At 36.7% G+C, this 11,900-nt stretch overlaps 2 protein-coding genes across 2 annotated transcripts; one reads left to right on the forward strand and one right to left on the reverse strand.

Moving 5' to 3' along the window:
- Positions 1 to 4,539: 4,539 nt before the first annotated feature.
- On the forward strand, positions 4,540 to 5,514 carry LOC149260821 (pentatricopeptide repeat-containing protein At1g71210, mitochondrial-like). The gene has a single exon (XM_089461012.1). It carries the CDS (start codon positions 4,540 to 4,542, stop codon positions 5,512 to 5,514), a length of 975 nt encoding a protein of 324 aa, XP_089317138.1.
- A 4,796-nt stretch (positions 5,515 to 10,310) lies between these two features.
- LOC149260822 (pentatricopeptide repeat-containing protein At3g56030, mitochondrial-like) lies at positions 10,311 to 11,290 on the reverse strand. The gene has a single exon (XM_089380743.1). It carries the CDS (start codon positions 11,283 to 11,285, stop codon positions 10,311 to 10,313), a length of 975 nt encoding a protein of 324 aa, XP_089236869.1. The 5' UTR covers positions 11,286 to 11,290.
- Positions 11,291 to 11,900: the final 610 nt, after the last annotated feature.

Consider the following 11,900-nt stretch of genomic DNA (forward strand, 5'->3'; position numbering starts at 1 on the left):
CTAAGGCTAGGGATTAGCCTCGGCCCACAGTCCCAATGCTCACACCATGAAACCACTCTAGAGCCATAACAAAAAACCGCAGGCGGAGAGCAGAGGGGACCAGCCCCGGGCCAGATGTAGCTAATATGACCACCAACATAGAGTAGAAGGGGGCTTAGCCCTAGGTGCTTGCAGCCGCGCAAACCCTAGGTCATATAACTCATCACATGACCACAATCTACAGAGTTTCGGGCGCACGTGCCAGGTGGGCACCAGGCCCAGGTTTTATGGGCGCATACAACCATGATGCAACGTGTTGGGGGCCTAGCTAGTGGGGGCAGGTGGTTAGCCTCGACCCCTAGGCACGTGGTCCCCATATGACCATATATTTTGGAATTGGGGGGTTAATGGACAATTTAACTGTGTGAAAATTTCACCTGAAGGGCGGGATTGTACGCGAGGTTTACACGTTGGTTCCCGGTTTGGGGTCATATTATGGCAGGATATACAATAAAGCCTAGAGACCAGTAGATAAGAAAATTCCTCACGGTGTAGGTGGAGAAATCTGGCAGCATCCATGTTTGTGTTAGGGCCTAGTGATCTGGTGGGGATTGTGGTAAAGACTGAGGAAACCTAATTTGTTTTTGTTTTGAGTCCCACATTCATGCTTGGAATATGCCTTGGGGGTGATTAGATGAAAGAAATATTTGGTTCAACAAGTGTATGGTAGGGTGTTTCATGGAAGTCTCAAACTTGTTTGGCTTGCATTCATTAATAATAACTTCTTCTTGGTATTTCATGTGTAAATGTATTGGGTTACATCCTTGTTATTTGTGTTGGTTATATGTTGGTTATGAGTATTGTTTTATGACATACTTGATGTATGTTGCTCATTATGTTTTGATTTGTAAATAGATGTACAATGAATATATGACCTAATAGATGATAATTAAGCTATTGTGATATGGGAAAATTTATTCTTTACGAATCTCAAATATGTATGAGACCCCTATGCTCAGATATGTTGTTATGACCTGTAGATTTTATATTTGTGACATGTTTGATGGAATGTCTATCATGGCTAGTAGGAGTCTTGTCAAGTCATTGAAGTGTTTTCATTTTCACCTTTTTCTAATGCCATTTATATTTTCTGAAAGTTTCATTAAGTTCTGAGCAGCGGTTTGAGCCTTGGCCCTCAAAAAGTGACAAATAATATGGGGTCGTAGGCTCAGAACTAGGTGGAAGTGGTTAGCTCTTGCCACACCACTATTTATACATATAGACACTTCATCAATTCCATTAAGACGCCATCCTCTCATAAGGGAAAGGATGTGCCCACCTAAGAGACCCTCAATGAGAAACCAACATTGCAATCCAAAGTAGACGAAATCTACATCTTATCATATGGGTCATTAGTATAAGATAATCTATGGAATCCATCTCCATGACTAGGACCCCACACATAGAGACATATAGAATAGTAGGTAAAAACCAAAAAGAAAATCTTATATCGTTATTAAATACTTAATTGATCAGTTATCTTTATTTTGTAACACATTTATTATCTTATTTAAATTTATATGTTTTTTTGTTACTTTCTTAACTATTTTACTTCTAACCCTATGTTTTCAACAAGAAAGTGTGTTGGTATCTAAGCTTTTTACTAATTTAAATTACTATAGAGGTTTTTACAAATTTTAAACCCATCAATTAAAGCAATTATAGTTCACAATTTTTTTTTGAACAATATGACAGACATGATTTAAATACTTCACTATTTTAAATACCAGTCAACGTGAAAAGTTTCTAATTACAAGAGAAGAGATTTTCTTTCCATCACCACATAGAACCTTACCATAAAACAATGTATTAACAAGTTTTTTGATGTTTCCTTGAATTTATGCCTTCTTACTGAAGTCAAACTGACAAAAATAAATTGAGTACCATATAATGACTTAGCATATTACGATTAAAAATCCATAAATATTTTACCTTCTTTTAATAGTTGAAATATTTTTCCATTTATCTTATTTATTGAAAAAAATTGTCTAATATATTCTTATGAATAAGCATATTGTGATGCTAAACAAATAACTTAAAATGTAATATGATCCTTCTAAAAAAAATTAATTTCAAAGGACTATTTCAAAATAATACATTTTACAGCCTATTCTTACAATCATGTAAGTGAGAATTTTTGCATTTGGGAACCCTCTAACTTGAAGTCTGCACTGCTATTATTAGCCGTTAAGTTAATTTTGGTAGTAAATAAATAATTTCTTTTATTGCAGTTAAGTTAGTTTTTCTAGTAAATGAATGATTTTTTTATTACTCATTTTATTTGTCAATTTTTTTTACTTTGAAGTTCTGGAATCAACAAGTTATAACATCCAACATATTAAAGAAAAAAATTAACACAAAATTTGAACTAACAATTTCAAAAAAAATATTGTCAGCTAATTTATATTTTAAAACTTGTAAAATTTATAATTAAATTTATTTATACCCACACATAAGTAAATTTTTTTATTATCAAAAATTTATTTTTAACAACCTAATCCGAAAAGCCCTAAAACCAACAACCCCATCGAGAAAGCCCTACAACCAAAATAAAAATAAGAATATGATGTAAATCTCTACATCCTTAGTGTCCCCCTAATATCGATCTTGAGACTGATTTAGTAAATTTCCCATGCCTTCTGAATAATTTACACATTTTTACTGAGTTGGAGAATTCCCCAATGCCTTGTTTGTATTCTTGTTTGTATTCACCATTAGCTTTTGGTTTTAGGATTACAGTAGCTAACAATTCAAAAGCCAACCTAGACTGATTTTTAAGAATTAAAGTCAATTTTAATAATTAAATGCAATATGGTCATACAAGACAAAACAATTTATCTAAAACAACAACTTCAAACTCAGAAGTTCGACAACACACACTTCCTTCATTGATAGTTAATAAAATGATAATAAAACGATACAATAATATGTAAATGCATCCAAAGTACATCTCTTCCTACCAAAAGGGTCGCTGGACTTGCACATCATTAAAGTTTTATATTTGAAATTGAATCGAGCAGCCTTAATTTGGTACTCCGCTGGAATTAGTTGAATCCATCCTGAGAATATTTTCTCTGTTCGGTTACATCGGCCTCACCAAAGAGATATCCCGGGATATAATAACCCGTTACAGGATCTGACATCCAAAACCTTTTTAATAACCTGCAGCAGGCGTATCAACAGCTTGTTTTGGTTCTGCTCGAATTAATCCTCTACTTTCTGCCCTTTGGTTCTGCGTGAATTAGTCCTCTACTTTCTGCCTTCAACGCTACTGAATTGTATCCTCGCCTGCACGGAAACATCAATTAAAACGGAACGGAATCAAGTAAAATAGTTTTTTATTTCTAATATAAACTTCGATTTTAAAAGTATGGAGATCATAATATGGTGTTGGAGATTTTAGCGGTGTTGTGAGGGGAGCTTACATAGCCTGAATGCCTAGATTTGATCCGCAATCATATCCATGCCCCTCAACTTGAGAAATTGATCCAGCAGCCGCAGATGAGGAAGAGATCTGGCCATGAGAAGCCTGTTGCTGATGTCGATTATGGAGTTGCCTTGGATGTTGTTGCAGTGGGGGACGGTGCCGAAGTCGGTGCGTCAGAGGTTCACAATGAAGCAGAGAACCATCTCTTCCCTAATCAATAATCTGTTGCAAAAACTCCGGGCTCAATATTTCAATTTGAAATCCTAGGCGGGAACGCATTTGAATTTTGAAATCTTTTGGTGCGGAGGTAGCATTAAATGCATTTAAGTTCATGTCTTATCTATGGCTGCTGGCGTCAGAGTTGTCGTGGAGTCGCCGGGAATTCGCCGGGGATCGGGATGTCAGACATGGTGTACATGGATGACCCCCATGATATACATAGAGATGGGCCAGCTTACATTGGGCATTTAATACCCAATGTATGGCTGGTTAGCTCTTGCCGCCGACAGCCACCATCCCGTATTTTATTGTAGAATTGATATGCCAGCTGTGATGTGCGGTGACAGGTTCGTACATCAGGTCATGTTTTGTTTGCAGCACCGACGCTTCCGCTGTAGTCTGCTGGCACTGCCAGCTGTGATGTGCGGTGACGGGTTAACGGAAACTTCGCGCCGATTCATATTTACGAGCCTATGGTTCCACTAATGGGCTTGGGCTGTATATGCCCACCTGGATAATGTACCTGATTCAATTTAACTGTTGGCATATATAGCTTTTAGTATTAATGGGTTTATAGGCTGGTAAATATTGGTTGCTTAAATGTTGGTAATGGAGTAGTCTACTTAGGCGGTAGAATGGCCCGTTTTCCGTCACCGGCCGGAAAATCGTCCAGCTCCAGCAGCAATCCCTCCGCCCTCTGCCACCCTCCCCTAGCTCCACCACCCTCCATCTTTGCCACCCTCCTCTAGGAATCCTGACATTCCCTGACAGAAGATCCGATCAAGACTGGCAATCCTGACATTCCCTGACATATCGAGTCTGAGCTGGAGAGTTATTGCCATTGGAAATTCGAAATGAGGAATTGCGCGGGCTGCTCACTCACCTTCCTCCTGGACTCGGCGCCTCCAGCTCTGCAATTCCTCCGCTCTGTCGATAAAATAAGTTGCCCAAGGTCAGCTCTCAGGTTTTTCCAATGGGCGAAACTACAACCAGGGTTCAAACACGCCCCTTCAAATTATGACAAACTTGCCAATATTCACGGCCGTTCTAAAAACTTTGAAGCCCTGAAGAGGGTTTTGTTAGAGATATCAGCTGTGTACAGCACTTATTCTGCCAAAACATTTTCTTTGGCCACTGTGTGGCATGATGATCCGAATATGCGGAACGAAGTTATGGAAATGCTTGAGAAGCTGGAGCATCGTCCCAGAAGAGACGCTTATGAAATGTTTATTGCGGTTCTCTGTCAAAAGAATCATGCCAATGCAGCCTTAGTGGTATTGGAAAAGATGGGGAGTAGAGGTTGTGTTCCGAGAATGCAGACTTATTGCCCACTTATCCAGGTGTACTGTCAGAACAACCAGATGGATAAGGTACAGGAGATTTTTGTTATGTTGAAAGACTGTCCTCCTGATCCCATTTGCTTTCATATTGTTTTGAGTGCACTTTGTAATAGGAAACAATTTGCAGAAGCAGTCGAATTTCTTACGAGAATGGTTAATATGGGCTGCAAACAAGATGCAATTACATATGATATAATGATTCGTGCTGCCTGCAATTTAGGGAAAATCGAAGGTGCGCTTAAGCTCTTTGATAGATTGAAAGAAGAAGGGCTTACGCCTTTGCATCATACTTACCTGTATATTCTTGAGGGACTCTACCAGATCAGAGGTTTTGACCGAGCACATTCGTTCCTGATTCAGCACAGTGGAAGGAATCGGACACTGGATTCGATGAACTATATACATTTAATTGGACTTTCTCGCAAATCAGGCCAAGGGCAAATAGCAGGCAATCTCATGAAGGAAATGAAAGCTAAGGGCTTTGATTGATGCAGCTTAAATGAAACAAAATCGATCATAAGGATAGTGTAGAATGTGTTATATAGTGTAGAACGTTTTCATGGGCTGTACATTAATCCAGTGAAGCTAAGGAAATTTTATCTTTGGGTCCGCTTTTCATGGATGGATAAGTTATTCCATAGTGGTTAAATACAACAAAATAGTGTTGTATTATTAGCTTAGTGTTTGTTGTTCATGGTATTTTTGGAACAAAACTCTGTTTTATTTTCCTATGTTCATGGCTTAAAGAAACATGATAATATTTTTGTGTTTTTCCAGTTTCATAGGTGGAGTGTGCACTCTGAATGTAAGTTTCAAAATATGATACTCAGTTGTATTCCAAACACACAATGCCTTAATTAGTAGTTTTGTGTGAACAAATCGAGTGACTGAGTATTGTCTTATTAAAAACTAAGTAGTTTTTTGTGAACAAATCCAGTGATTGAGTATAAAAAATTACCATGTATGATCACTGCTTTTGCAACAAAGAAATCTTCAATATATCCATGTGCTATTTGGTTTTGTTTCATATGACAAAATATAAAATCTGCAGGTTCCCTCTTTGCGTTTGCTGCTCTGCAGACAAAATGTAAATTAAGTTGTTAGTATAGCTTCTGCAGGGCTTTGTTTCCATTTGCTGGATTTGTATATGGAGGAAAATGTAAATTAAGTTGTTAGTATGGCTTCTGCAGGGCTTTGTTTCCATTTTTTGTATTTGTATCTGGAGGTTTTTAAAGAACAGTAAGATGTATCTGGTAATCTTTTTTTGTTGGTTATGTGTTGAGGCCTGAAATTTTCACTATTCAGGGGGATGTTCACCTTTCTTCATTCAAAATTTTCCAAATCAATATACAAATACGTACTATTTTCTATATATTAGATTTGACTTATCCATTACAATAAAAAGGCTAATCTGAAATAGCTTATATGCAAATGGCAATGTTATTCCAGAATGGTTAAACACAACAAAATAATAGTGTTGTATTATTTTTATTTCTTATTATTTTTTACAACTATTTAATTATAATCACTTATAATAATAAAATTAAATTTTAAATCCCCGGATGCGGGTGATCTGTAATGCATTTACCATGATGGGACGGAGGAAGGCGGAGCATGGTTGGCACCTGTCCAGCATGCTCGCCGGACAGAATATCAGGTGGGAGGATATCAATGCGCAGGTGATTAACATTATGGGTGTTCGTCTGTTCGGTCTTGGCATTAAAACGTTGTCCAGTTACGCCTGCTCGGGAGGATTTCTGCCTGCAACGAACTTGATTGCCATAGTAATGGCGGGTGAGGATCGAGGGAATGGCACCTGCGTATTTAATAGCTTCAGCTCCAGCAACATGCTACTGTGTTTCATTATGCTTGGAACGATTCGGAGTTTTGAGAAAGATTGGGCTTGGGGAGGGTCAGGCGCCGGATGCTGTCTTCAGATAGCGCCTGAGGCAGAGCTCAAGGCGCGTAATTTCCCCTCAGCTGTTGGCGGCATCCCCTGTGGTGTTCGTGGCATTCTCATTACGGGACGAGGAATTTCCACTGAAGGAGATTTCATCACTGCGGTTCGTGTTCTTCCGTTCGCTATGCCGAGACCCTGCCAGCGCATGCTTAGTCGAAGAGGATCCGGCCGGGGCAACCCTTCGCGCCCTTCTGCTGGGTCTGGCTCCATGGGGCAAGCTCCTCCTCCTCTGGGAACAGAGAGCATTCTGAGTCCAAGTCAATACCTGGACCCAAACTCTCCAGACTCTGCCAATTCGCCGTCCTTTGGCTCAACTATTTTCTCGTTCAACTGTTCTCTCACTCGCCCTCGAATTACGGCTCATGTCTCTATTCTCTTCTTAGAAGAAGCCCAAGACGAGGGCGAGCCTAGTGCCCCTATGCCTCACACTAAGGAAAACCAAAATCCCAGCTCTCCTCAGCCAGCCAGTGCCATCAACATTGTGCCAGTTGCCCACGCTCAGCCAGACAGGCAGGAACCGGAAGAGGGATGGTGCAGGATAGTGGAGGAGCCACCCGACGAATAATCTTATGTGTCAGCTGTCCACCAGTTTTTTGAAGCCCAGTGGAAAGGAGGAAAGGTTCTCTCTGGCTCTGTTTGTCAAACTTTCTCTATGTTCTTGTATCGGGTCTATTGTCTAGTTTCTGTTGTGTCGGGACTATTGTCTAGTGTCTGTTGTTTGTATCTCTCTGTTTCCCCTGCGCGGGATATCATGTTCAAACTCCCAGTTTCTGATTCAGTCATGCTCAAACGGCCTAACTCTCAGGCATGATGGCTCTCTGTGTTCAAATGATGTAACAGTTCTCTCTTTTTGTAAATAATAGATTAATCATACTTAGCAAAAAAAATAAAAAATTAAATCAAATTATAATACAAATTTTAAATATTTTTTTATAAAATCATATTTAAAATACACCAATGTTCTCATCGTTTTTACTTCTAATTTTATGTTTGTTACATAAATCGTTATAGTTGGATAGGTAGCATGAGTCTTGGATGAGAACATTTTCAATTTTTGAGTTTCATTATAGTTTGAAAACTCAGATAACTAAAACTTTAAAGTTTTTCCATTAGTGTATTTTGGTGAGTGACACACCAAGGCAAACCAAAACTATGTTGTATGTATTCAATAAACAAAACTTCAACTTTATCAAGGAAAACAATAAGTATTTATGCTTTACTTGCATTAATGTGAAATGCTATTCTAAAAACCCCACAAAATATAACCACAAAAATCACTAATAGCTATTTCACATTAGCATTATTCTGAAATAAAATCTATTCACAAAACATAATGCCAAATTTTTTAATATGCTATTTACATTAATATAAATTAATATCTTAATATAAAAATATGTTTATAACAATAATATATCTATATAATTTTAATTTTAATTTTTAAAATTTCTAACAAATCTTAGACCATAATACTAAAATTATTAATAAACTATTTAATATAGAAATATATTTATAATAAAAATATATCAATTAATTTATAATTTTAATTATAAATTAATTTTTATTTTCAAAATAAATTAAAATAATTTATAATTATATTAATTTTAATCTTTCCAATAAAATATCATAATATAATAAAAATAAATCTTTATAAATATGAAAATATTTTTTACTCCAACCAACTTATTCATATTCATACATTATTATTTATATACTAGAATCTCTATCACTTTATTTGTAATATTAAACTACACCATAGAACTTAAATGTTTTTGTTTTAATTTGTCCTCGCCAAAAACAGTACACGGTTTTTGCCAGAAATCTTTAACAACAATATAAATAATTGTGAAAATTTTAAATTACATAAATCAATAAGTTAATATTTTTATTTTAAACTCTTTACGTTATATTTAAAATACAACTCAATAAAATATTCAATAATTTATGTTTCCTTATGAATAGAATGCAACTCAATTTAGTTGTGAATATCATAAACTTATTTCTACCTTAAAAAACTTCCACCAACATCTTCCACTGGGACTCAATACAATAATTGGACCTAATACCCTTTGGCATGACATGATACCTTCATCAGTCCTCACACTCCAGTAATTATCGATAATATGTATGTGTACTGCAAAGTGCCATGGACCCAAGATATCAGCCATTTTTCTGAGGCAATTTAATTAAAATAAGTATACTTCAGCTAAATCTAATTAAATTAATATGTTGTCTTTTTCGGCGGTTGAAATAATAGAATTCTGAAGCAGTAATGCTGAAATGAGTCACGCTAAATCTAATTAAATTAATATGTTGTCTTTTTCGGCGGTTGAAATAAAATTGATGACACAATAAATTTGATTAATAATAAGTTGCCTTTATTGATGGTATAACATACTTGATTTAAAATTTAATTATATTATTATAAGTGATTATAATTAAATAGTTTTAAAAAATAATAAGAAATAAAAATAATATAGTACTATTTTGTTGTATTTAACCACTCTGGAATAACATTGCCATTTGTATATAAGCTATTTCAGATTAGCCTTTTTATTATAATGGATAAGTCAAATCTAATATAAGAAAATAGTATGTATTTGTATATTGATTCGAAAAATTTTGAATGAAGAAAGGTGAACATCCCCCTGAATAGTGAAAATTTCAGGCCTCAACACATAACCAACAAAATTTGTGAAAAGATTACCAGATACATCTTACTGTTCTTTAAAAACCTCCAGATACAAATCCAGCAAATGGAAACAAAGCCCTGCAGAAGCTATACTAACAACTTAATTTACATTTTGTCTGCAGAGCAGCAAACGCAAAGAGGGAACCTGCAGATTTTATATTTTGTCATATGAAACAAAACCAAATAGCACATGGATATATTGAAGATTGCTTTGTTGCAAAAGCAGTGATCATACATGGTAATTTTTTATACTCAATCACTGGATTTGTTCACAAAAAACTACTTAGTTTTTAATAAGACAATACTCAGTCACTCGATTTGTTCACACAAAACTACTAATTAAGGCATTGTGTGTTTGGAATACAACTGAGTATCATATTTTGAAACTTACATGCAAAGTGCACACTCCACCTATGAAACTGGAAAAACACAAAAATATTATCATGTTTCTTTAAGCCATGAACATAGGAAAATAAAACACAGTTTTGTTCCAAAAATACCATGAACAACAAACACTAAGTTAATAATACAACACTATTTTGTTGTATTTAACCACTATGGAATAACTTATCCATCCATGAAAAGCGGACCCGAAGATAAAATTTCCTTAGCTTCACTGCATTAATGTAAGCTGCATCAATCAAAGCCCTTAGCTTTCATTTCCTTCATGAGATTGCCTGCTATTTGCCCTTGACCTGATTTGCGAGAAAGTCCAATTAAATGTATGTAGTTCATCGAATCCAGTGTCCGATTCCTTCCACTGTGCTGAATCAGGAACGAATGTGCTCGGTCAAAACCTCTGATCTGGCAGAGTCCCTCAAGAATATACAGGTAAGTATGACGCAAAGGTGTAAGCCCTTCTTCTTTCAATCTATCAAAGAGCTTAAGCGCACCTTCGATTTTCCCTAAATTGCAGGCAGCACGAATCATTATATCATATGGAATTGCATCTTGTTTGCAGCCCATATTAACCATTCTTGTAAGAAATTCGACTGCTTCTACAAATTGTTTCCTATTACAAAGTGCACTCAAAACAATATGAAAGCAAATGGGATCAGGAGGGCAGTCTTTCAACATAACAAAAATCTCCTGTACCTTATCCATCTGGTTGTTCTGACAGTACACCTGGATAAGTGGGCAATAAGTCTGCATTCTCGGAACACAACCTCTACTCCCCATATTTTCCAATACCACTAAGGCTGCATTGGCATGATTCTTTTGACAGAGAACCGCAATAAACATTTCATAAGCGTCTCTTCTGGGACGATGCTCCAACTTCTCAAGCATTTCCATAACTTCATTCAGCATATCCGGATCATCATGCCAGGCAGTGGCGAAAGAAAATGTTTTGGCAGAATAAGTGTTGTACACAGCTGATATCTCTAACAAAACCCTCTTCAGGGCTTCAAAGTCTTTAGAGCGGCCGTGAATATTGGCAAGTCTGTCATAATTTGAAGGGGCGTGTTTGAACCCTGGTTGTAGTTTCGCCCATTGGAAAAACCTGAGAGCCGACCTTGGGCAACTTATTTTATCGACAGAGCGGAGGAATTGCAGAGCGGGAGGCGCCGAGTCCAGGAGGAAGGTGAGTGAGCAGCCCACACAATTCCTCATTTCGAATTTCCAATGGCAATAACTCTCCAGCTCGGACCCGGTCTGTCAGGGGATGTCAGGATTGCCAGCCCTGATTGGATCTTCTGTTAGGGAATGTCAGGATTCCCAGAGGAGGGTAGCGGAGAAGGAGGGTGGCGAAGCTAGGGGAGGGTGGCGGAGGGCGGAGGGATTGCCGGTGGCCGGAGCCAGACGATTTTCCGGCCGGTGACGGAAAACAGGCCATTTTACCGCCTAGGTAGACTACTCCGTTGGTAAATATTGGTTGTCTAAAATTTACAGTTAAAGGTTCAGTTGTGTGCGGGGAAATTGTAACAGAACAAAACTAAACTACAAAAAAACTAAATTATTTGGATTTCATTAAAAGCGCAGATATCAAATTTTTGAAATTTATTAAAATTCAATATAATCTAATAAACTCTTAAACACACCACAGTAGTTGGTGAATATTCATAACATATTTGAACATAAGAAATCAATCTAGAATCTTAATAAAAATATAAAAAAGTCAACAGATACTCATCGGCAAAGCATTAGTTATTCATTCTCCTTCAACGACCAAATCCGAAAGAAACAGTCAAGAATCTGATATAAATATATTTTCGCGCGAAATAATTT

This window comes from Pinus tabuliformis, chromosome 6, assembly GCF_031772625.1.
Source record: "Pinus tabuliformis cultivar Carrire ecotype Pingquan chromosome 6, CPIR1, whole genome shotgun sequence".
Lineage (NCBI taxonomy): Eukaryota > Viridiplantae > Streptophyta > Pinopsida > Pinales > Pinaceae > Pinus > Pinus tabuliformis.